Genomic DNA, 27467 nt, shown 5'->3' on the forward strand with positions numbered 1-27467 from the left:
CCCCGTCTATCCCCCCTCCCCTTCTCTCCCCCACCCTCCCTTTCTCTCCCTCTCCCCTCTCTCCCTCTCTCCCCCTCCCCCGTCCCTTGCTGTCAGAAACAGAGAGAGAGAGACACTGACAGAGGCAGAGAGAGAGAGAGACAGAGAGAGAGAGACACTGTGGGGGGAGGGGGTGTGCATCCCTGCACGCTGTTGGAGGGCTCCCGGTCCTGCAGTCGGTGAGTAGGAACTTAATTTTTTATTTATTGATTGATTTTTTTTAATTTTTAATTTTTTGATTTATTTTTGATTGATTTATTGATTTATTTATCATTTATTATTGATGATGGCTCTTTTTGTAAAAGTGAAGTGTTTAATGTTTGTAAACCCCCTCTTCCCCCTTCCCCCCCATCTCTCGTTCCCTACGCCTGATTTATAAATGTAGGCAAGGTTTTTCTGAGCGGATAAAAATCTACACTTACTCCATTCTAAGTTAGTTTGGAGTAAGTTTTCGCTGCCTAAACTTGCAAAACAGGCGTAAGTGGCTGGACACGCCCCCTTTTGAAAAAAAAATCTGTTCTAAAATGGAACTATTCTAACTCACTAGAACTGGAGCAAACTAAATGCCGAGAATTGCAATTTCTAAGATGCCCCATTCTAAACTAGTTGCTCCAAACAAATAGGAGCAACTCAGGCCGAAACTTGAGCCCAATGACTGGTGTACAAGGACACCCAGGTCCCTCTGTTCATCGACACTTCCCAAGCCATCACCATTTAAATAATACTTTGTCCTGATGTTTTTGCTACCAAAGTGGATAACTTCACATTTATTCACATTTATTCACATTATACTGCATCTGCCATGTGTTTGCCCACTCACTCAACCTGTCTAAATCGCCTTGCAGCATCTTTGCATCCTCCTCACAACTCACAATCCCACCTAGTTTTGTGTCATCAGCCATCTTGGAAATATTACATTTGGATCCCTAATCGAAATCATTGATATATATATATTGTGAATAGCTGGCGCCGAAGCACTGATCCCTGTGGTACTCCACTAGTCACTTACCCCCACCCTGAAAAAGACCCGTTTATTCCTACTCTCTGTTTCCTGTCAGTTTACCAATTTTCAATCCATGTCAATACATTACCCCCAATCCTATGTGCTTTAATTTTGCACACTAACCTCTTACGTGGGACTTTATCAAACGCCTTCTGAAAATCCCAATACACTACAACCACTGGTTCTCCCTCAACCTTTCCTCATGTCAACCCCCTCATAGAAACATAGAAATTTACAGCACAGAAGGAAGCCAATTCGGCCCATCGTGTCCGCGCCGGTCGACAAAGAGCCTCACAGCCCTTGGTCAGCAGCCCTAAAGGTTGCATATAAACCTATGAACAATGATGGAAAGGCAAAGGACACCCAGCCCAACCAATCCGCCTCACCACAACTGCGACACCCCTTCTACTAAAACATTCTACACTCCACCCCAATTGGAGCCATGTGATCTCCTGGGAGAGGCAAAAACCAGATAAAAACCCAGGCCAATTTAGGGAGAAAAAAACTGGGAAAATTCTTCTCTGACTCATCCAGGCAATTGAAACTAGTCTAGGAGATCACCCTGGCCGTATTCTATTCCCTGCAGTACTTACCATTATATCTGCTCCGTCCAACAAAAGGTCATCCAGTCTAATCCCAATTACCATCTCTGTCTGACTGTCCCTAATTAATCCTTGCCTTCCAAATGCAGATTTATCCTATCTTTCAGGATTTTTTCCAATAATTTTCCCACCACTGAGGTTAGGCTGATCGGCCTGTAATTACTCGGCCTGTCCCTTTCTCCCTTCTTAAACAAGGGTACTACATTAGCAGTCCTCCAATCCTCCGGCACCATGCCCAGATCTAAAGAGACTGGAAAATGATGGTCAAGGCCTCTGCTATTTCCTCTTTTACTTCGCTCAACAGCCTGGGATGCATTTCATCCGGGCCTGTCGACTTAGCTACTTTCAAAGCTGCTAAACCCCTTAGTACTTTCTCTCTCATTCTATTTATTTCATCTATTTTCTATGTTTCTATGGCCCCAAGTTTCCACACGCGGCAAAACAGGCGCCCCTCCGAGCTGGGCGCCCGTTTTTCGCGCCGAAAACGGCGCCTGAAAAAAAATTGCGGTATTCTCGAGCGCCTTGCAGCTCGATGTCTCCTTGGCGCGCGCACAGGGGGCGGAGCCTACCACTCGCGACAATTTTGTAAGTAGGAGGGGGCGGGTACAATTTAAATGAGTTTTTTTTGGTGCCGGCAACCCTGCGCGTGCGCGTTGGAGCGTTCGCGCACGCGCAGTCTGAAGTAAACATTGGCAGTCGGCCATTTTAAAAAGTGCCGCAGAAAAAGTGAAAATTTGTTTATTGAACCCTTGCAAAGGCTTGTATTTTAATTTTCTTGATATTTCTGTGTGTGAGGGAGTGCATTCTGTAATTAAAGATAGACTGTGATAAACGGGACACATTCACTTGTTTGAGACTATTCAAATTCTTTGTAGCTGTTCAATTTTTAACATTTTTTAATAAAACCACATTGCCCTTCCATGATCAGCACTGAGGCTTCTTGCAGCTTTCTCCCCCTGCCGTCGGTTGGTCCCGACGGCAAACGGCTGCCTGAAACACTTGGGCTTCTTGCAGCTTTCTCCCTCCCCCTGCCGTCGGTCGGTCCTGACGGAAAACCGCTGCCTGAAAGGCCTGCCTGAAGCACTTTCACACAGGTCGGAACATGGTTTATTTAATCTTTTCTTTGCTTATAAATTTTTATTCAGGTTGGATTTATTTGTATAATATTTGTATAAGTATAACTAAGGATTTATTGTAGAATTTAATGACTTCCCTTCCCCCCCTCCCCCCACCCCCACCTCGTTCCCAACGCCTAATTTGTAACCTGCGCCTGATTTTTTAATGTGTAGACAAGGTTTTTTCAAGCGTACAAAAATCTTCACTTGCTCCATTCTAAGTTAGTTTGGAGTACGTTTTCACTGTGGAAACTTTCAAATCAGGCGTAAGTGGCTGGACACGCCCCCTTTTGGAAAAAAAAATTCTGTTCAAAAGTGAAACTGTTCTACCTGACTAGAACTGCAGAAAACTTCAATGTGGAGAATTCCGATTTCTAAGATACTCCGTTCTCTACCAGTTGCTCCTAAAAATCAGGAGCAAATCATGTGGAAACTTGGGGCCCAGGTTTCTATCCACAATATCACACTCCTCCTCGATAGCAGTATCTGCATTGCCCCTTTCCTTTGTGAAAACAGGTGCAAAGTATTCCTTAAGAACCCTCCCAACATCTTCCGCCTCCACACAAAGATTACCCTCATGGTCTATCTTTAGTTAACCTCTTACTCTTAATATATTTATAGAACATCTTGGGGTTTTCCTTAATTTTACTGGCCAAGAATTTCTATATTCCTCGAAAGATTCTATAGTATTTAGCCGTTGATATGTGACATAAGCGTCCCTTTTTTTCTTAATACCCCCCTGTAAGTCCCTCGACATCAAGGGGGCTCTAGAATTATTTTTCCCAACCTTTTTCTTTAAGGGCACATGTTTGGCTGGAGCCTTCCGGATCTCCTCCTCAAATGCCTCCCACTGTTCCAACACTGATTTACCCACAAGTAGCTGTTTCCCATCCACCATGGCCAAGTCATTCCTTAACTTATCATTCCTAAAATTAGCTTTTCCCCAATTCGGAACTTTTATTCCAGGCCTATTCTTGTCCTTATCCATAACCAACTTGAATCTGACTGACACTGGTGCCCAAGTGTTCTCCCACTAATACCCCTTCAACCTGCCCAGCTTCATTCCCCAAAACTAAATCAAAGACCACCCCCTCTCGTGTAGGGCTTGCTACATACTGACTAAAAAAGTTCTCTTGAATGCATCTCCGGAATCAACCTAGTGAACCTTCTCTGAACTGCCTCCAAAGCAAGTATATCCTTTCGTAACTATGGAAACTAAAACTGTACGCATTATTCCAGGTACCCTGAATAACTGTAGCAAGACTTCCCTGCTTTTATACTCCATCCCCTTTGCAATAAAGGCCAAGATTCCATTGGCCTTCCTGATCGCTTGCTGTACCTGCATACTATCCTTTTGTGTTTCATGCATAAATACCCCCAGGTCCTGCTGTACTGCAGCATTTTGACATTTTTCTCCATTTAAAGAATAAATTGCTCTTTGATTTTTTTCTGCCAAAGTGCATGACCTCACACTTTCTAACATTGTACTCCATCTGCCAAATTTTTGCCCAATCACTTAGCCTGCCAATGTCCTTTTGCAGATTTTTTGTGTCTTCTTCACAGAGTGCTTTTCCTCCCATCTTTGTATCGTCAGCAAACTTGGCTACGTTATACTCAGTCCTTTCTTCCAAGTCGTTAATATAGATTGTAAATAGTTGGGGTCCCTGCGGCACCCCACTAGTTATTGATTGCCAACCCGAGAATGAACCATTTATCCCGACTCTCTGTTTTCTGTTAGTTAGCCAATCCTCTATCCATGTTACTATATTACCCCCAACCCCATGAACTTTTATCTTGTGCAGTAACCTTTTATGTGGCACCTTGTCAAATGCCTTCTGGAAGTCCAAATACACCACATGCACTGGTTCCCCTTTATCCATCCTGTTCGTTACATCCTCAAAGAATTGCAGCAAAAAATTCCAGCAAGAGAGAACTTCAATTTCCTCGGCTTTAATTCAAAGGTCAGCAAATAGCTGGTTTGTGACCTAATTTTACTGGACTATCCTTTAAATCACAAAATGTTGCGAATGTTGACATAAGTTAATTCTGTAACCAGGTGATCATCGATGAACAGCAGCCCACTGAGTAAAAATAAAAGTCGCCACAAATCAACCATTTCATTATAAATAGAATCACTTAAACACAATTGCGGTAACCTAGTCAAACTAATATAGGTTGAACCTCCCTTATCCGGGACTCCCTTAATCCGGCAGTACCCCTCGTCCGGCACCATTCCTGGCCACCGGGTGGCGCATGCGCAGAACTCCGACATGAACAAATTGAAGTCCTTCCTCGCTACCGACTCCCGCAATCGTTGACCTGACCCTGCGATCCACCGCCCCTCTTCCCCCCCTCCCCGCCCCCCCAACCACCAACGATCTCTCTGTCGCACTCCCAGCTCCAAGCCAGCCCGCTTTGCTATCCCCTTGCTCAGTACCTGTACCATCCAATTTAACGTGATCATCCCTCATCTGGCAAACTCCCTTATCCGGCACAGGCCAGGTCCCGAGGGTGCCGGATAAGAGAGAGGTTCAACCTGTATATTCCATGCACATTTAACTTTCAGCAGCAGTTGTGCTGAGTTGTTTGAAGTTTTCTTTTCTTCTTGCCAATTTACCCCCTTCCTCTCTCGAAGGCTTGACTCAGTGCTGGGATATGGTGCCATGTGCACTGAGCTATCACAGCCCGCCCCCCCCAATCCCGCCCATTGGCTATTTTCACGTGCGAGCCCCGACAATGCCATTAGGCAATATGAATGCAGGTAGAGGAGGTGGCATCTTATGTTGATTCAGTCCTTGTCAGATGTTCACATGTGCGCTGCCATCTAGGATTGCTGGCTACAATCAAGAGCGAGAACCCTGGCCTGTTTTACCCTCCGTAACCCAGGGGCACTGAGATCAGCAACTCAGCACAGACGCAGGACTGATTTTTGGAAGTATCTCATAATTATCACGTCCTTGCATGATCTGGAATTTCACAAAGAGCACATACTCATGGTGAGAAGTATGGAAAGTCCAGATGTGTCTTACCTTAACTATTGACTGGATAATTGGAATAAAAATAGAAAATGCTGGAAATACTCTGCAGGTCAGGTAGCATCTGTGGAGAGAGAAACAGTTAACCTTTCAAGTCGATGACCTTTCATTTAAAATAGATAGTTAAAATAGTAGAGACAAATTTGATCTGAGCACATTACATGTTCATAAATAAGACTTGCGTTTATATAGCACCCTTCACGAGCACTGGACATCCCAAAGTGTTTTACAGCCAATGAAGTACTTTTTGAAGTGTAGTCACTGTTGTAATATAGGACAAGCTAAAATGTAAAAAAATTGACTCTGAAACCCCTAGTTGTATGTAAAATTTGGCTGCGAGAAACAAACAGATTAGTGAATAAATACTGTTGGTCTGTTAGTTTCACTCTAGACAATATTGATCCTGTAGGTAAGACTATTTGTCTATGATTTTGTTTATAATAATTCACTATATTGAAAATCAAGTGAACATAAGACATAAGAAATAGTAGCAGGATTAGGCCATTTGCCCTCCCCCCCCCCCCCCCCCCCACCCCGGCCTGCTCCGCCATTCAATAAGATCATGACTGATCTGATCTTGGCCTCAGCTCCACTTCCCTGCCCGCTCCCCATAACCTTTGACTCTCCTATCGTTCAAAAATCTGTCTATCTCCACCTTAAATATATTCAATGACCCAGCCTCCACAGCTCTCTGAGGTAGAGAATTCCAAAGATTCACGACCCTCTGAGAGAAGAAATTCCTCCTCATCTCCGTTTTAAATGGGCGCTCCCTTATTCTGATACTATAGCCCCTAGTTCTAGATTTGCCCACGAGGGGAAACATCCCCTCTGCATCTACCCTGTCAAGCTCCCTCAGAATTTTATATGTTTCACTAAGATCACCTCTCATTCTTCTAAACTCCAATGAATATAGGCCCAACCTGCTCAACCTTTCTTCAGGAATCAACCTATTGAACCTTCTCTGAACTGCCTTCAGTGAAAGTATATCCCTCCTTAAACAAGGAGACCAAAATTGTACGCAGTATTCCTGGTGTGGTCTCACCAACGGCCTGTACACTTGTAGCAAAACTTCCCTACTTTTATACTACATCCCCCTTGCAATAAAGGCCAGCATTTCATTTGCCTTCCTACTTACTTACTGTACCTGAATGCTAACTTTTTGTGTTTCATGTACAAGGACCCCCAGATCTCTCTGCACCGCGGCATTATAGAAACAAAGAACATAAGAAACATAGAAACATATAAAATAGGTGCAGGAGTAGTCGCTCCATTTAAATAATCATTTGCTTTTTTATTCTTCCTCCCAAAGTGGATAACCTCACATTTTCCCACATTATACTCCATCTGCCAAAATTTTGTCCACTCACTTAACCTATCTATTATCCCGTTGCAGATTCTTTGTATCTCTTCACAACTTGCTTTTCCACCTATCTTTGTATCATCAGCAAATTTGTCTACATTACACCCAGTTCCTTCATCCAAGTCGTTAATATAGACTGTAAGTAGTTGAGGCCCCAGCACTGATCCCTATGGCACCCCATTAGTTACAGTTTGCCAACCTGAAAACGATCCAGTTATCCTGACTCTTTTTTTAATGTTAGTTAGCCAATCCTCTATCCATGCTAATATATTACCCCCAATCCCGTGAGCTCTTCTTTGTGCAGTAACCTTTTATGTGGCACCTTATCGAATGCCTTCTGGAAATCCAAATTCGCTATATCTACTGGTTCCCCTTTATGCACCCAGCTCGGTACATCCTCAAAGAATTCTAGCAAATTTGTCAAACACGATTTTCCTTTCATAAAACCATACTGACTCTGCTTGATTGTATTATGGTTTTCAAAATGTCTTGCTGCAACTTCCTTAATAATGCACGTCAACAGTTTCCCAAGGATAGATGTTAGGCTATAACTGGTCTATAGTTTCCTGCTTTCTGTCTGCCACTGCTTATGTCTTACCCTTTAATCTATTTTCCGAGTCTACTTTAGCCAACTCTGCCTTCATACTCTGAACAAATATTTTGTACCAGTCTATACAGTAGAGGATACTAACAATATCCCAACAGTGGACAGTCAAGGGGCTATAGGGAGGGAGGAACTTAACACAGTCACAATCACTAAGGAGGTGGTACTCAGTAAGATAATGCACCTAAAGGCAGATAAATCCCCTGCACCGGATGGCTTGCATCCTAGGGTCTTAAGAGAAGTAGTGGCAGGGATAGTGGATGCACTGGTTGTAATTTACCAAAATTCCTTGGTTTCTGGGGAGGTCCCAGCAGATTGGAAAACTGCAAATGTAATGCCCCTATTTAAAAAAGGAGGCAGACAAAAAGCGGGAAACTATAGACCAGTTAGCCTAACATCTGTGGTGGGGAAAATGTCGGAGTTCATTATTAAAGTAGTAGTAGCAGAACATTTGGAAAAGCATAATTCGGTCAGGCAGAGTCAGCATGGATTTATCAAGGGGAAGTCATGTTTGACAAATTTGCTGGCATTCTTTGCAGATGTAACGAACAGGGTGGATAAAGGGGAACCAGTGGATGTGGTGTATTTGGACTTCTAGAAGGCATTTGACAAGGTGCCACATAAAAGTTCACGGGGTTGGGGATAATATATCGGCATGGACAGAGGATTGGCTAACGAACAAAACACAGAGAGTCGGGATAAATGGTTCATTCTCTGGTTGGCAATCAGTAACTAGTGGGGTGCCGCAGGGATCAGTGCTGAGACCCTAACTATTTACAATCTATATTAACGACTTGGAAGAAGGGACCGAGTGTAACGTAGCCAAGTTTGCTGACGATATAAGGATGGGAGGAAAAGCAATGTGTGAGGAGGACACAAAAAATCTGCAAAAAGACATAGACAGGCTAAGTGAGTGGGCAAAAATTTGGCAGATGGAGTATAATGTTGGAAAGTGTGAGGTCATGCACTTTGGCAGAAAAAAAATCCAAGAGCAAGTTATTATTTAAATGGAGAACGATTGCAAAGTGCCGTAGTACAGCGGGACCTGGGGGTACTTGTGCACGAAACACCAAAGGCTAGTATGCAGGTACAGCAAATGATCATGAAGGCCAATGGAATCTTGGCCTTTATTGCAAAGGGGATGGAGTATAAAAGCAGGGAAGTCCTGCTGCAGTTATACAGGATATTGTAGAGGCCACACCTTGAATACTGCATGCAGTTTTACGAAAGGATACACTTACTTTGGAGGCAGTTCAGAGAAGGTTCACTAGGTTGATTCTGGAGATGAGGAGGTTGACTTATGAGGAAAGGTTGAGTAGGTTGGGCCACTACTCATTGGAACTCAGAGGATTGAGAGGTGATCTTATCGAAATGTATAAGATTATGAACGGAGCTTGACGAGATGGATGCAGAGAGAATGTTTCCACTGATGGGGGAGACTAGAATTAGGGGGCATAATCTTAGAACAAGGGGCCATTTAAAACTGAGATGAGGAAAAATTTATTTTCTCAGAGGTTTGTAAATCTGTGGAATTCACAGGCTCAGAGAGCTGTGGAAGCTGGGACATTGAATAAATTTAAGACAGAGATAGACTGTTTCTTAACCGATAAGGGAATAGGGGGTTATGGGGAGCAGGCAGGGAAGTGGTCCTGAGTCCATGATTGGATCAGCCATGATCGTATTAAATGGCGGAGCAGGCTCGATGGGCCGTATGGCCTACTCCTGCTCTTATTTCTTATGTTCTTATACCTTTGTAATTACCTTTATTTAAGTTCAGGACTGTCGTTTGAGACCCAAGTTTCTCGCCTTCCAACTGAATTTGAAATTCAACCATGCTATGATCACTCTTTCCTAGAGTATCATAGAAAACATAGAAAATGGGTGCAGGAGTAGACCATTCGGCCCTTCGAGTCTGCACCACCATTCGATAAGATCATGGCTGATCAGTCCCTCAGTACCCTTTCCTGCTTTCTCCATACCCCTTGATCCCCTTAGCCGTAAGGGCCATATCTAACTCCCTCTTGAATATATCCAATGAACTGGCATCAACAACTCTCTGCGGCAGGGAATTCTACAGGTTAACAACTCTTTGAGTGAAGAAGTTTCTCTTCATCTCAGTCCTAAATGGCCTACCTCTTATCCTAAGACTGTGTCCCCTGGTTCGGGACTTCCCCAACATCGGGAATAATCTACCTGCATCTAACCGGTCCCATTCCGTCAGAATCTTGTATGTTTCTATGTGATCCCCTCTCATCCTTCTAAACTCCAATGTAAAGGCCCAGTTGATCCAGTCTCTCCTCATATGTCAGTCCAGCCATCCCGGGAATCAGTCTGGTGAACCTTCGCTGCACTCCCTCAATAGCAAGAATGTCCTTTCTCAGATTAGGAGACCAAAACTGTACACAATATTCCAGGTGAGGCCTCACCAAAGCCCTGTACAACTGCGTAAGACCTCCCTGCTCCTATACTCAAATTAGCTATGAAGGCCAACATACCATTTGCCTTCTTTACCATCTGCTGTACCTGTATGCCAACTTTCAATGACTGATGAACCATGACACCCAGGTCTCGTTGCACCTCCCCTTTTCCTAATCTGCCGCCATTCAGATAATATTCTGTCTTTGCGTTTTTGCCCCCAAAGTGGATAACCTCACATTTATCCACATTATACTGCATCTGCCATGCATTTGCCCACTCACCTAACCTGTCCAAGTCACCCTGCAGCCTTTTAGCGTCCCCCTCACAACTCACACTGCCACCCTGTTTAGTGTCATCTGCAAACTTGGAGATATTATGAGATAATTTACTATGAGATCATTTATTAATTCTGTCTCATTACACGTTACCAGATCTAAAAAAGCCTGCTCCCTGGTTGGTTCTAAGAAACTATCCCGAATACACTCTATGAATTCTTCATCAAGGCTACCTTTGCCAATTTGACTAGTCCAATCCATGTGAAGCTTAAATCGCCCATGATTATTGCAGTACCTTTCTTACAAGCCTCCATTGATTTATACTCTGTCCTACAGTGTAGCTACTGTTAGGGGGCCTATAGACGACTCCCACCAGTGACTTCTTTCCCTTATTATTTCTTATCTCTACCCAAACTGATTCTGCATCTTGATCTTCTGAGCCAATATCTCACTACTGCACTGATCTCATCCTTTATTAATAGAGCTACGCCACCAGATTTTTCTTTCTGCCTATCCTTCCGAAATGTCAAGTACCCCTGAATATTCAGTTCCAAGCCTTGGTTACCTTACAAGCACGTCTCTGTAATGGCTATCAGATCATACCCAATTATTTTTATTTGTGCCATCAACTGATCTATCTTGTTACGAATGCTGCGTACATTCAGATAACCCGACTTAAACCTACTTGTACTTAACCTATTTTATTTCTATTTTAATCATACTTCATGTACAACTCTAACTACATTTCCAATTTCTCTATTATAGGTGTACAAAAAGTACAATCAGGGAACACCAAATGTTGCAGATGCGGTTGAAGATGAGGAGGAGGAGGAGGAGGAGGAGGAGGAGGATGATGCTGAAGATGCTGAAGATGAAGAAGAGGAAAGTGAACCCCAAAATGTTAAAATAAAAGGATCTAAAGCACAAAGGTATCCTATTACAGTACTAGGTTATTACCTCCTTGTTTTAAACTAGTATTGGTTAGATTAAGACTGCCATTACAATATTTAAAAGGTTGAAGAGAACTAGTTGAGAAATTTGAAAAGAAAAAACATACAGGTTTTAGAAAGTTAGGAAGACGTGTACTTAAACAATCAAGCAATCGCTGTTTTCTAATATTGCATTAAAAATTACTCAATCCAAGGGGCCGAAATTCAGCCTCCCGATAAGGCCTGTTACCACCGGAAAGCGACGGCCACGCGGTGGTCTCGAATGGCCGCCGATTTGTACTCGAATAGCCGCCGCTCACAAAATTCTCCACGGTGGTTTTTTGGGCGGTCCCCATTGCTGCCGAACCCTCCTAAACGCGTCATCAAAGCAAGCGCCGCCGATGTCCCGCCTCGCAAGCAAAATTCACCTTTGAAAATCCTCCGGCTGCTGCTTGGTGTCCCCGGCAGTTTGTTTTGTCGGTGCACTGTGCTTGCATTGTGTTTGCAGTGTGTGTGAAATGGTGGTGCGGCTGCCATTAAAGTGGAGGGCGCACTGCCGCGGCCGCTATCTTATTTTTTTTGTGCCATGTTGGCCTGACAATTGTGCCTCCCGGTTCGGCTGGGCCGCCAATAGGTGTCCTGGCACGCCCTCTTGGGTGCCAGGCCGCTGGCGCGGCCGAAACCCCCCCTGGTGGCCCAGTGGACCTAACTTTAAAAAGCTGCAGAGCTCCAGCGGTCCTCCCCTTTAACTGATGGGGAGAGACGTGTTGACGCGCCAGCTCGATAATGTCACCAGCCCGGCGCTGATGACTGACAGCGGCGGAGAGTCTATCCCGCCTCCACTTCTGCCTTCATTATGACTGACTTCCACCCAGCTCGAAAAAAAAACCGACCAAAGCTGAATTTCGCAAGATGGGCGGCCGCATCCATTGCGGCGGCCAAAAGACAAGAAAAATGGTAGGTGCGACCCGTTTTCGGCGGGGGTGAATTTCGGCCCCCCAGGTGTCCTGCCAAAGTGAAATTAGTCACCAAACTGAGGGAGGCCAGTTCTGAGGAATAAAATATTTCTGGGTTTTGCAGTGCAAGATTCACATATCATCAGGTAGAAATGGCTTGATGCAGAGTAATGATCCTTCTACACTCTCTCAACAATGACTTAAACCCAACCTCAGAACTCCTATTTAACAGTGTGATAGTATTCCATTACCCACATCACCCACCTTTTTGGCTTCTGTGAGTGCACTGGACGATTTAGTGCTAATTTGTGCTTAATTTTGAGTAGTTTTATTTTGTTGCCTCAAGCCCAGTCATAACAGGGTGAAATTGTCCAAGACAGATTTCACTGAAGATTATTACAGTCATCGGAGAAAGGAGATTTATTTTCATTCTGTCAGTCTGGCTGGTATCAATCTACGCTCACCGATGTGCTAATTCATTGCAACACCCTGTCCTAAACCATAGCCACAGTAGAACCTTGTATTTCTTGCAGTGAACAATTCTCCACAACTTCCTGGGTGCAGAATTATTCTTTACAGCCAGGTGTTTGCAGCAAAACAGACTGTCAGAGATGTATGGGTGGAAATGTTGCCAGCTTTGTGTACAGCAGGTCAAGGTTGTCCATATTGTCAAATCAGAGTAGATTCGGACAGCTAACATTGATTATTCACTAATTTTTTCATTTACAAATGTTGTCTAATTTAGTGTCACATTGTAATACTGTTATTTAATCTGGCTAGCTTTCCTTATTGGTGCTGCACATGGTACAGTATGTGACAGCAGCAAGGAAAACTAACAGTATCTCTAGATGTATAGTCAAAGGGATAGAGCACAAATCCCAGGAGGTGATGATGGGTTTGTAAAAAGCACTGGTGCACCCACACCTGGCATGCTATCTATCTAGGCTGCAAAGAGATTTGGATAGGTTAAGCGAATGGGCTAAGGTTTGGCAGATGGAATACAATGTTGGAAAATGTGAGGTCATCCACCTTGGAAAAAAAAACAGTAAAAGGGAATATTATTTGAATGGGGAGAAATTACAACATGCTGCGGTGCAGAGGGACCTTGGGGTCCTTGTGCATGAATCCCCAAAAGTTAGTTTGCAGGTGCAGCAGGTAATCAGGAAGGCGAATGGAATGTTGGCCTTCATTGCGAGAGGGATGGAGTACAAAAGCAGGGAGGTCCTTCTGCAACTGTACAGGGTATTGGTGAGGCCGCACCTGGAGTACTGCGTGCAGTTTTGGTCACCTTACTTAAAGAAGGATATACTAGCCTTGGAGGGGGTACAGAGACGATTCACTAGGCTGATTCCGGAGATGAGGGGGTTACCTTATGATGATAGATTGAGTAGACTGGGTCTTTACTCGTTGGAGTTCAGAAGGATGAGGGGTGATCTGATAGAAACATTTAAAATCATGAAAGGGATAGACAAGATAGAGGCAGAGAGTTTGTTTCCACTGGTCGGGGAGACTAGAATTAGGGGGCACAGCCTCAAAATACGGGGGAGCCAATTTAAAACCGAGTTGAGAAGGAATTTCTTCTCCCAGAGGGTTGTGAATCTGTGGAATTCTCTGCCCAAGGAAGCAGTTGAGGCTAGCTTATTGAATGTATTCAAATCACAGATAGATAGATTTTTAACCAATAAGGGAATTAAGGGTTACGGAGAGCGGGTGGGTAAGTGGAGCTGAGTCCACGGCCAGATCAGCCATGATCTTGTTGAATGGCGGAGCAGGCTCGAGGGGCTAGATGGCCTACTCCTGTTCCTAATTCTTATGTTATGTATATCCTTCCTTAGATAAGGAGACCAAAACTGTACACAATACTCCAGGTGCGGCCTCAGTAAGACGTTTTTACTCTTATAATCAAATCTTCTTGAATTAAAGGCCAACATACCATTTGCTTTCTTAATTGCTTGCTGTACCTGCATGTTAACTTTTAGTGATTTGTTTACAAGGACACCCAGGTCCCTCTGAACTCCAACATTTCCCAATCTCTCACCATTTAAAAAATACACTGCTCTTCTATTTTTCCTACCAAATGGTGTACAATTTCAAAATCTACCAAAAAGTCGGTTGGAGAGAGGTGACTTCCTGGCCAGTGTTAATCCTTCAGCATTTTTGTGCTCTAGAAATACAGTAGGCAGGAACATATAATGCAGTTTGGAATCCCCAGGTGTGAAGTTTGGATCAGACTTTTTCAAAAGGAATGATGTATTTGTTTCCTTTCGTCTAGCGACAGCCTCTTTCTTTCACCACGTCAGATTATTGCTTGTAATTAATTGGCAGCTTATTGACAGAATAATCACAATACTGGTGAATGTAACACAGCAGCAGTAAATGAATCCTACTCCTTTTAAATATTTTTACTGAAGACTTTTACACTTTATTACAATCATGTCATAATACATGCTTCATCCAGTTCCAAGGGCAGGAAGAAAACAAATGAGTGAGAACATAAGAACATAAGAAATAGAAGCAGGAGTAGGTCATTTGGCCCCTCGAGCCTGCTCTGCCATTCAATAAGATCATGGCTGATCTGATCTTGGCCTCAACTCCACTTCTTCACATATACAAGTAAAATTGCACACACTGAGAATTTTGGCTGTAGCTAAAAAAAAGGCTGAACTATTTCTGGTATACAGTGGGACCTTGGTTATTTCACTCCCATTAACTTCCACCTCAATTAGTCACACGAAATTTCAAGGGACTCGAGACTTAACTTTCCATAAACCAGCAAAAAATACATTTTAATTGATTTTTCACAGATCCTGGTTTCTTCATCCAGCAGGATAGGTAGCTGTTATCTGGGCATCCAGTACTTGGTAGAATTTACTTTCTTTGTAGATCTGGTAATTTGGTTGAGGTCTGGGAGAGCATCAAGAGTCAGGCTGTGGACACTTATTGTCAAGAATATCTAATTGTTTTTTGGTGCGATAGATGTTTGACACAGGTGGAAACTCTCGGCCATGCTTAAGAGTTTCCAAATTAAGCTACTGAGAAATACAGACAATCTGCAATTTTAAAATGGAAAAATCTGGGTCTTCATCTGCACATCTTGGGAACTTGGTTAATGTAAGATAACAATCCAAATAGACCTGTCTGAAGCTAAACTGTGTCAGGCTAATTACAGGGTTCTTGATTATTCCCTCTATTGTGGTAATTAAGGCTCTATTAGGGCAGTCAGTGAGTACAACTCTTTTTAATCACCTGGACATGCCACCAGCTAGTAGGGCATTCCAGTGCTGAGGGAAAGAAGGGAAAAGATCTTGTGCTTTTTCACAGTCTTACTTGGAAAGGTTGTGTTGGGGTGGGGGGGGGGGGGGGGGCGGGGGTTGCTGTGTTCTAGAGGGCTCATTGGCCTCACTATTATATTTGATGGCGAAGACCACCATCCACCCCAGAGAGTTACAGGCAGATTCAGATTTCTTAACAATCAATTAGATAGTAACAAACATAGTAACTGTTGTGGAGTATTTAAATATAACACTCGACACAAGTGTGTATATGGAGAAGAGTTGTTTATTTTCACTCGATCGATCAAGGGAGAAATGGCTTGCACCAGTCCCGCACTGGATATACCCCCACCGCGCTCACTGAACAATCGTCAGATTACTGTCTTTATACAGTCAAAATACATACAAAATCATGAAGTTATGCGCGGAAGCTTTCTATTTGTTGTTTCCCTGATGCATCACAAATTTTTGCCTACCTACTATGATTACATTGGTTAATACAATTATACTGACAGAAAGCTTTGTTGCCTCCCCTGTGCGCACTTTATCTGATTAGTTACGTGCTACATAATTTTCATGCCTGTGAACTCTTCTCCTCCTGGCCAATCTGCCCACAACCAGCTGAGATGTTCTCAATCATCCTTTGTTTCCCGTAATCTCTTACCACCCCATGTGACCTAGCCTTGGAGTTTATTTTTTGTTGAATAATGTCTCCAACCTAGCCCAAAAGTCTTTTTTTCTGTGATTTATCTTCCTGAGAGTTCTATTGACCTCAGCCACGACCCTTGGTAAGTCTCAATATGTCTAGTTCAGCAGTTTCCCTGTATTAGCACGTGTCTTTTCTGTTTTTACTTTCTTACAGCCTGGCTTATGGTTTTAACTTTACTTAATTAGATTCCCTCTGATTAATTAGGTTCTCTCTGATTAATTTTTTTTCCACTGCAGTAACATAGGCCGGAATTTCTCGGGGTGTCAGCGGGTGGGATTGGTGCCGGGTTGCGTGGGAAAGTGTTTTTTTTTACGACGGGTCGGGAACGGGCTGCAACCCGCCTTTCCTAATGTCGGGTCTGTCGGTGTTAAGCAGTTCTTATAATGTACTTAACAGACCCATAAGAGGCTTTTTTAACTTATTTTTTAACTTTAACTTCATAGCCATAGGAACCACGCTGTTCAGGGACCATATCTGTCAACCTGAGGCGGGAGATCAGTGGCAATTAGTCCACCTGATTACTTGACAGTTTCAAATGTACAGTAAAAGCTCCCATCTGACAGATGATCACTTTCCTCAGCCACAAGCTGTTTCTCAGTGCATTTCCAGCACAGATTCTGCAGGCTTTCCACTTTCCACTCCCCATCCACTCTCACCTCATTGGAAGAACTCTCTCACCATTGACAGAATGCTTTTGTCATCTCTACTTCACCTGCCATTTATTCCATCAACATAGGTGCCCTTCATACTGTCTCACCTTGGTTTTCAAAATCCGACCACGATCACCCCCAACACCAGCAGCACCAGGACACCAGCAACACCAACAACAACACTAACCTTCTCCGCAATCACCTGATGCTATACCGGACACAGGGCATCGGCGCCCGACCACATTGCTGCCCGGGTGGCCAGGGATGGCCTCACCATGGCCAGATTAACTTCACTTGAGGCTGTACATCCTGGCTGCCGAATGATGCATCAATTTGGCACCATCCCACACCAACACCATAAAGCATAAATGTCCAAGCCATTCCTTTCATTCTCACCACTATTGAGGGGGTACTATTATGTCTCACCATTCACTGCAACTCACTAAGCCATTTCCAAAGATGCACACACATCTGTCCAAGAACGCAAAGTGTTCAAAATAAAGGTTTCCATGTTTGACAACACATTAGCAGAAACTTTACATGAACATCAGATAAAACAGCCAAGTGGCTACCCTTGTGTGTTGTTAGTTGGTATGATTGGACTAGGATGAGGGTGCGTGTGAGGGGTGGCAAGTGAGATGGGGATGTGATAATGTAGATCGAGGAATGGGTGGAGGTGCACAGTAAGTTAGTGTGAGCAAGGATGTGCAGGAGTAGGGTAGGGAAGGCAGACTGATGGGGATGTGATGAGCGGCACAGCAGGATGAAGGCGAATGTGGCTTTGTACTAATGTTTTGTGATCTAATGAGATAATTGAAACGTTTGCGGCACTGCACCCAGGTCCTCTTGACGACATCCCTGCTTTTGTGACCTCCTGTGCAATGTCCTGCCAGGTTGGTCTCCTGGGGAGGTCTCTTCCTCCCATGGGAAGGGAAGAGGACCTCCTTGCGTGCTGTGATCCCTTCCATAAGCATATGGAGGGAGTTATGGGAAAACCTGGCCGTAGCCCTGCACCTCTGTCAGTGTTTGCAGCACTTCACTGCTATATAATACTGACTGCACAAACTTCAAAAGTAAGCTGGCCATGGTTCCTGTAAGGAAACCAGCTGATGATGCCTCCTGAATTCCACTTCCTCTAATTGGACTGGGAAATGTGCTGGGTGGGCTCAATGTAAATTCAGTTTAGGCAACGGGTTGGAGCCAGCAGCGGGGCCATGACCCGCCAGCGATATCACCCACACCGGACCCGCCGAGGTGAGCAAAATCCCGGCCATAGGAATGTTTTTTGGCAGGGAAGACTGTTGGTCCATCTAGTTTACACGTAAAAACTTCCCGCCAGATTCCTTGGACACAATGTTTGTATCTGTTGCTGTATTGGTATTGACTCTGACTAAAAATATTAGGGTAGATCTGAACCATTGGATGGGTGACAGGTGGAACATGCTGGCCAATTGTCCACAGGCTAACTTTGAGGGCTGGGCCTCATTAACATATATGTGACACACTGCATGCACCAAACGGATGTCCCGACGTAGCTCATTGGTTCCAGTACCAGCGCAATATCGGGTGGCTCAGAGGCCAACTGGGCCAAGAAAAAGGTAGGATGGGGTGGGGCTGCAGTCTGCTCCTCCTGGCCCCACAAAAATAATTTCAGCACTTACTTTCTCGAGTCCTTTCCCTGTACTGCCAGGTTTTACTGAGTGAGCTGTCCATGGCTCATGCCCCGTCCACTGTCAATTTAAAAATGGCATTGGGGTCCTATGTACAACATGGGATCCCGATTCGCATAGATTAATGAGCTTCCCACCTTGTTCAGGTGGGCGACGTGGCACCCAGCAGAAAAATGGAGGTGAGCAGAAACAGGATGTTTAGTCTACCACTTCCATTTTATCTCCACTACTGATTTCAACCATTGTGTAGGTACAGAGGAAATCTATTGGCTCAGTTTGGTAACAAGTTCTCTTCGGGGATATACAAGTAACCTGTGACTACCATTCTGTTTAGTGCTCTATATCACATATAATGATACAGCACAGAAAGAGGCCATGAGACCTATCGGCCTGTGCCGGCTCTTTGAAAGAGCTATCCAATTAGTTCCACACCACTGCTCTTTCCCCATAGAACTGCAAATGTTTCCTTTTCAAGTAGATATCCAATTCTCTTTTGAAAGTTACTACTGAATCTGCTTCCACCGCCCTTTTCGGGCTGTGAATTCCAGATCATCATAATTCACTGTGTGAAAAAATTCTCATCTTCCCTCGAGATCTTTTGCTAATTATCTTCAAACATGTATGTTTTATGTTAATATAGATATTTACTGAATTATCATTAACTATTTCCACAGTAAAAAAACACAATCGCAAAGGATTGCTGTCAAAAAAGTTGTTTCAGAGGTAAGCATATTTTAAGATTAATTATTTCCAATTCCTCTTCTGAAAGGGTGAGTGGACAAATTCCTGCCTCAGTGGGTTTTACACACGAGAAATTTGCGTTCTTTTATACCCCAATACTTTTTATTTAAGGATGAACACCCTGCATCAACTCACTGCTCTTCGAGAATCATTCATGTTTGTGGTTACTGTTGATTTGAGTATGAAGGGAGCTTGGTGATTTGGATGGCACTGTTGTCACACTGGCAAACCTATGGGATGAAATATTTAATACACAGAATTCTACCCCACCCCTTAACACTAACGCACTTCTGTTGTACTGTATTGAATAACATGACGTAGCTGCACTGTGACACCACATTGCTGCATTACCCAAAGTATGAGGCTCATTGGTGGCTGTCATAAGACTAATCTGAGTTTCAATAGTGACCATGTTGGTGTTACAGTGGCTTGATGTATGAAGCCCTTGAAGATATGAGTGGAGGGATTGTTGACACCTCTTATCACCAGTTTCTGATGTTACAATTCTTTTGACTCGTTTCCAGTGTGGGTATTTAAAGAATCCTTGCACACATTTGTAGATTGATGTAGGAGTGCAAAAGTTGGTTGCCAGAGGTCTCTAACATGATAAAACTGTGGGTTATGGAGACAAAGCAGAGGGCCGCACCAAAATTCAACGATGCCTCCCTCGAATTTCTGGTGCAGGCAGTAAGAGCACACAGGAAGGTCCTCTTCTCTGGCGATCAATGAAAACGACTACCCAAAGACACAAAAGGGCATGGCTGGAGATCGCAGAGGAGATCAGTAGCAGGGATGTGGTCAGGAGGACATGGATCCAGTGAGGGAAAAAATTCAATGATCTAATGAGGTCAGGAAAGGTGAGTGCAATGCCACACTCACCTACCTCCTGATGTGCCTGTCACCACAACTCCACACTCTGCCTTCCCAAGCTTACTCCTGCACATCATTCCTCGCACCAACCAACCTCGCAGGTCCATCCATCCCTCTCTGTCTATGTACTTACTCACATCCCCATCTGACTAACCACCTCATCCTTATCCTAATGCAATCATAGCAAGTAACACCACAGAAGGAGGCCATTTGGCAATGTCACGCCACTCCCTCATAGTCACCCTCTACAGATGTAGCCCATCCATTCCTTACATTCATTCCATCACTTTCACTCAAAAGTTATCTTCTTTCCCTTCTTGCAGGAGAAGAGAGCCCACAACAATAGGGAGAGGCAGAGAACCGGAGTTGGCCCTCCAGTCTTCAGTCAATTGACTCCAGCAGAGGAGGAGGCCCTGAAGATCTCTGGAGTTGTAGAGCTGCTGGCGGTGGGAGACAGAGGGGTCATCCCAGCAACCTGGTGACATCTCATACAGCCACATGGTATACAGCAGTCACCGAAATGTCATTATGTGCACAATGGTAACGTTACCCATTTTCTTTACTCCCCCACAGATCGATCAAGTGCCCCTCCACTGTCGAGCTGGAGGAGGAAGACGACTCCTCAGAGGAAGCTCAAGCCTCTGAGGATGCACTGTTAGTAGACCCAAGCGCAGCCAACACCAGCGTAGATATGCACACCTTGGGGGTGTATCCTGTGTGAGATAGAGTAGTGTTGTCACCTGGTGTCTCTCACATCACAAGATGTGAGCAAGAGCAGATGGTGTTAACAGAGACAGCAGTGGAAACTCCCCGCTGGAGGGTATAGGACACTCCAAGTTCTGCTGAGCTGCACGCAGTTGCTGAACCTCGGGACCGTCGAGAAAGAAGGTGATCTTGGAGGTGCAGTAACAATTGCATGAGGCTCTAGCAGTTTTTGCAGCAGCGATGTTTTGTAACTGTATAGAGAATGGAGGAGTCCATCTCCAACATGAGCACCACCATCTCACAGGCAATGGTGACAATGTGCTGTTCCATGAAAAGGATGGCCACCTGCATGGAGCAGCAAATATGCCAGTCACATGAGAACATGCTTGCTGTGGACAACAGATGGCAGATGCTCATTGACCTCATCTCGAGGAGAGATATAAACGTAGACTTGGGCGTTTATCACCCCACTGATGTGTGCACAAGGTGCTTTCCAGCTCCTTGCTAGCAGGGAAGTTTGGATGGCCCATGAGAGGGATGATGGTGAGAGAAAACATGTAAGTGGTGGCTCTTCTCAAAGTGCTCTTACTTCTTCCCTGTTGCCTCCCACTCAGTCAGGGCCCCACATGCTTCTTTGGATCCCGCTAGCTGAGTCTTCCCCTGAACAGCCGCAGGAGGAGCAGTCTTTGGTGCGGCCATCACAGCCCTCCAAACCCAGAGGACGTCCGCCAAAATTGTCTAAGCAGTTGCAGCAGGGAAGTGAGCAGCCTGCCTCTACCTCTTTTTAAAATTTGTTCTTGGGATGTGGGCGTCGCTGGTAAGGCCAGCATGTATTGCTCATCCCTAATTGCCCTTGAGAAGGAGGTGGTGAGCCGCCTTCTGGAACCACTGCAGTCTGTGTGCTGAAGGTACTGCTATAGTGTTGTTGGGGAGGGAGTGCCAGGATTTTGACACAGCGACAATGAAGGAACGGCGATAACTTCCAAGTCAGGATGATGTGTAACTCGGAGAGGACTTTGTAGGTGATGGTGTTCGGATGCGCCTGCTGCCCTTGTCCTTCTAGGTGGTGGAGGTCGTGCGTTTGGGAGGTGCCGTCGAAGAAGCCTTTTCGAGTTGCTGCAGAGCATCTTGTAGATGGTACACACTGCAGCCATGGTACACCGGTGGTGGTGGGGGTGAATGTTTAAGGTGGTGGATGGTGTGCCAGTCAAGCCGGCTGCTTTGTCCTGGATGGTGTTGGCTTCTTGAGTGTTGTTGGAGTTGCACTCATCCAGGCAAGTGGAGAGTATTTCATCACGCTCTTTGCTCGTGCCTTGTAGATGGTGGAAAGGCTTTGGGAGTCAGGCGGTGAGACACTCGCTGAAGCCACAAGGGTTGCACCTCATAGAAGCATTCGGAAAAGTAAAAGTACACAATCCTAAATGCATATGGGTATGTACCTGGGTGTATAAATAAATGTTAGTACTAAGTTTCAGTTATATTTATGACACAGATAAATTTATTTCTTTGCATCACTTTCCGGTCTTGTCCATTTTTGCCTGCTATCTGGGAAGTGGCCTTGTCACTTAGAGTGAATGGTGAGACATTACTTAACCTCAAGAAATGGGGGTTTGGGTGCGAGGAATGGCTTGGTCATTGTAGTTCTATGGTGTTGGGGATGGTAGAGGGAGGGAAACTTAGTACAGCATGTGGCAGCCATATGGGTGCATTGGAGCAAGTTAAGTAAATCTGGCCATTATGAGACTATCCTGGGCCTTCTGGGCAGCAGTTTGCGGCGCTGCTGGTGCCATCTCCACCTCCAGTTCCTTCTCCTCCTCATCATCATCTTCCACCTGTTTCTCCCTGACTGGTGCGTACTGAAGGGCTCCTCCAGATCTTTCGAGGCATCTGAAGCGCACCTTCAGCATGTCTATTGTTGCCGTATGACACATTTGGTGGACATGTGGTTGTCAATATAACACTCTGGGCTTCGGAACTTGATGCCATGAGGCACGACTTCATTGGATAGTCATTGTCTCCAAGTAGGCAGCCGGTAAGCCTGTTTGGAGATGCGAAGAACTGATGGAGCGTGGACTGGTGCAGCATGAAAGAGTCATGACAGCTACCAGGGAATCTGGTGCACACATACATGATTTTTTTATGGTTGCAGGTGAGTTGCACATTGAGGGAGTGAAAGCCCTTGCGGTTCACAAACACTCCTGGGTGATGTGGGGTTGCATTGATGGTCACGTGTGCAGTCGATGATGCCATGCACCTGTGGGAAGCCAGCCAGAGCCACAAAGCCGAGCACCTGCTCAGTAACACTGGCTTCATCAGTGGCAAAGTGTACATAATTGGCTGACTTGTCAAACATGGCATCGATCACTTGGGTGATGCATCTGTGGGCGACCAGCTGTGAGATCCTGCAAATGTCTGTTGCAGACCCGGAAAGAGCCTGTGGCGAAGAAGTTGAGGGTGGTGGTGACTTTGTCAGCCACTGGTAAAGCATGGCCACCAGATCCTCTGGGCAGCAGGTCTTGTTCCAGCAAGCTACAAATGTCTGTGATGACCTGATGCGATAGCCTGAGCTTCCTGAAGCACTGATGTACAGTCATGTCCAGGAAGCTCATCCTCTGCCTGTAATACCCTGTGTTGAGAGTCTCGCCGACGGCATGGTGCAGCCTGTGCTGACTCTCTCTCTCTCTCTCCTGTGGAGCATCAGGTCGTTGAGGAGAAGGCTGCTGATATGGATGCTGCTGGTGATGGGGCTCATCTGGGCCCAGTTCTGAGGTCTAAGGTGAGCTGGAGATCAGAGGCCCAGTGCCTCAATATTCTGATGGTGAGTGGCAATGTGGTAGCAGAAATGACCGACAAACTCCTGACAGCTTAATCTCTCCACAAAATGGAAACAGCAAGAGCCTTTCCATTAGCTAAGTAAATAAGTGTAATGTGGGAGTATTTATGTTTTTTTCCAAGCAGTCAATTACTGGATTCGCACAATAGCCACTGAGCTTCTGCCTGTTCTTCACAGATGAAGTTCCCGAGGTGCGTGAATCCTTTACTCAACCAGTTAAAGCCAAAAGCTGCTACTAAAAAGCCTCTTGAGAGTCTCAACAAGGATTTAAATACTTCAATGAGGTCACTAATGTCTGCTGAGCTGGGAAACACGTCCGAGTTAAATGTGGAGATTGGTGGGATGCCGACAAGTTCCCAACGCGCTGGTAATTTCGGCGATTTTTACTGCTGACCTGCCCCCAAACCCGCATGCTCGGAACTGGGAAATTCCGGCCTAAGTCTTTTCTTTCACTAAGATAACAGAAACTGTCGCTTCTGTTTAATCAGTAAATAACTTCAAAATTAAATTTCCCGATTTTGAAAAAAATGATGTTCCTTTATGTTTGTAATTTTCCTGGTATTTTAGCCACAATAGCAATATGATATCATCTGGTGCTCAACAGTTTTCAGAAAGATGAATGGTGAAGCAGGAGTACGGGACAAACATTTCCTTGGTACTAAATTAAAGTAAAATAATATTTCGTATGGCAATCAAATTATTTCCTTCTACTCTCCATCTAATGCCTACTTTTCTTCTGGTAGCTAAATAATTTGAATGAGTTAACAATGGAACTAGTTGGCTAAGAGCGCATAAATTTTAGGATATTATCAATAGAACAATGAAAGAGGGAGTTAGAAGAAATTTGTTCACACAGAGGATTATTAGTACATGCACAAGTGGCTATTGAGATGGCGCTATCATTTAAAAGAGATTTAGACATGTATTTGAAAAGGAAGAATATAAAAGGGGAAGGGCAGGGAAAGAGGATTAAGATAGACAGCCCCTTCCGTGAAAAACTAACCCTAGGGGCTAGAAATTCATCACCATAACGATCGATTTAGCTCCATTTTTTGGCATTAAAATATTTTTTTGGTGCTAAATAAATGTAAGGCCATTTTGTTAGTTTCGCCAGTGGTGTAACTTCATCATTAAAAAATAAGGGACGATTTTAAAAAAAAATCGTTTTTGTGACGGCACTCAACAGCAAAACCAACGATAATGCCGTTTTTGAGAATTTCCCCAATAAGGAGATTTTTAAGGTCAGTGATAAATACCGATTTGAAATTCCGATCGAAATTGGCGTTAACGGTGCCATCTTGGGAAACGGAGCTGTTTTGGAGGGAGTTTAAAATGTGTTTTTAGGGCCATTTATCTCTGACATGCCTGTAGATAGTGCTGCTATTCCTCCCAACATGCCCTCCCTAATGTCAGCTGATAGTGCTGCTATTTCTCCCTTGATCTCATAACCTCAAGGAGCGATTTTATAAGCCGAACGCTCTCCCCACTCATTCCCATGAGCTCTACCACTTCCCGTGGAGCCTGCTTTTCAGGAGAGCGCTGTTCAGGTCTCCTCCTCCTCCGTACAGACGGGCCTGCTGCTGCCTTGGGTGTGCTTTCCTGCAACCCACTGGGACCCGCGACCTCATAGGGTGGACAACCCAGAAATGTCCCCTCGCACGTAGAGCTTTTGAAAAAGCTTGGTACATCCGTGGCCTGCACCCCCTCCAATTGCAATAGCATCTTCTGATCATCCTCCTCCACTCCCCCTCCCCCCCACCACCCACCCCTCATGGAAAGTATTGTCAGCCTCCTGCTCCTCCTCATCCTCCTGATCGCCCTGTGGAACTTGTTCAGTATGGCCAAGGTCATCGGGGTCATCCACTTCTGCTTGTGGCAAGGTGGCGGGGTCTTATCCTTCATTATTGGATGTCTGTGAAATATCTGCAAAATATAACCAAACACATGAATGGTTAGCAGCAGGGGAGGGGACAAGGTGACATGAGTAGGCTCACATAGCGCAGGCTCATCTGAAGGACCACGACGAACGATAGTATATCGCTTAAACTAAGGGGCATAATCTTAGAATAAGGGGCCACCCATTTAAAACTGAGATGAGGAATTTCTTCTCTCAGAGGGTTGTAAATCTGAGGAATTTGCTGCCTCAGAGAGCTGTGGAAGCTGGGACATTGAAAAAATTTAAGACAGAGATAGACAGTTTCTTAACCGTTAAGGGAATAAGGGAAGTGGAGCTGAGTCCATGATCAGATCACCATGATCGTATTAAATGGCGGAGCAGGCTCGAGGGCCCACTCCTGCTCCTATTTCTTAGGTTCTTAACTGAAGCGTAGCCGACGGAGAGTACATCTCATAAACTGAAGCGTAGCCCACTTGTGCCAACCCAGACTGGATTTTGCAGGACTTACCCTCTCTCTGCAACCTGGGCCCAGTATCCACACGGGTGGTCAATCTTTGGGGCTCACCAATAATACCTGTGATTCTACTTTCCAAGGCTGTTAGTGGGTGCAGTCTTGGCAGACCTCCACCAGTTTTCGTCTGCTTTCGGTAGTTGTCGGACACCTTCTTCTGAAAAGGTGGCAATAGAACTTTTTAAGAGAGGGGCCTTCTGCTGTCGTGGCATACACAGATAGTCACATTTACAATTCAAGTAATTGTAGTGCATAAATAAAAGTATTACTTAGTCTAACTGCTTGGCAAAGGTCCTGCCACTTCTTCTGGCACTGCTGGCCAGTCCTCTTGATGGACCTCACTGAGGAAACCTGCTCTGCAACGCATTGCCAAGCTTGAACTAATGCTGCTGGTTTAGGTTTACCAGGACCCGTCTTGCCAATCTGGCGCCATCCTATCTCCACAGTGCCTACCAGGGCCTCATTGGGTCTTGGTTAAACTTCCTGGCCCTTTTCCTTTCCAAATCACACTCCATTTTTCATTTTGCAGCTCCAACGTCTCCTAAAACTTACAATGGTCTTAAAAATGACTGATCCAGACCAGGAAGTGTAATGCGCACGGGCGATTTTTTTCCCCTCTCTTTTTGCGCATGTGTAGAACGGGTGTTATTTCTCATAGAATCATAGAAGTTTACAGCACGTAAGGAGGCCATTTTAGCCCATTGTGTCTATGCCGGCCAACAAGAGGCTATCCAGCCTAATCCCGCTTTCCAGCTCTAGGTCCGTAACCCTGCAGGTTACGGCACTTCAGGTGCACATCCAAGTACTTTTTAAATGTGGTGAGGGTTTCTGCCACTACCACCCTTTCAGGCAGTGAGTTCCAGACCCCCACAACCCTCTGCGTGAAGAAATTTCCCCTCAAATCCCCTCTAAACCTTCTACCAATTACTTTAAATTTATGCCCACTTGTTGTTGACCCCTCTGCTAAGGGAAATAGGCCCTTTCTATCCACTCTATCTAGGCCCCTCAGTGAGGTCTCCCCTCAGCCTCTGCTGTTCCAAGGAAAAAAATCCAGCCTATCCAGTCTGTCCTCAAAGCTTAGGTTCTCCAGTCCAGGCATCATCCTCGTAAATCTCCTCTGTACCCTCGAGTGCAATCATGTCCTTCCTGTAATACGGTGACCAGAACTGCATGCAGTACTCCAGCTGTGACCTACCAGTGTTTTATACAGTTCAAGCATAACCCTCCTTCTCTTGTATTCTATGCCTCGGCTAATAAAAGCAAGCATTCCGTA

At 44.9% G+C, this 27467-nt stretch overlaps 1 protein-coding gene across 3 annotated transcripts in view; it reads left to right on the forward strand.

The window, feature by feature from the left end:
- nphp1 (nephronophthisis 1) overlaps positions 1-27467 on the forward strand; it is a 155886-nt gene that overhangs the window by 54512 nt on the left and 73907 nt on the right. For all 3 annotated transcript variants that reach the window (XM_070885764.1, XM_070885763.1, XM_070885761.1), the window contains exons 7-8: positions 11217-11380; positions 19312-19360. In XM_070885764.1, the coding sequence (XP_070741865.1) occupies positions 11217-11380; positions 19312-19360 (213 nt within the window). The remainder of the gene's footprint in view (positions 1-11216; positions 11381-19311; positions 19361-27467) is intronic.

This window comes from Pristiophorus japonicus, chromosome 7 (assembly GCF_044704955.1).
Source record: "Pristiophorus japonicus isolate sPriJap1 chromosome 7, sPriJap1.hap1, whole genome shotgun sequence".
NCBI lineage: Eukaryota > Metazoa > Chordata > Chondrichthyes > Pristiophoridae > Pristiophorus > Pristiophorus japonicus.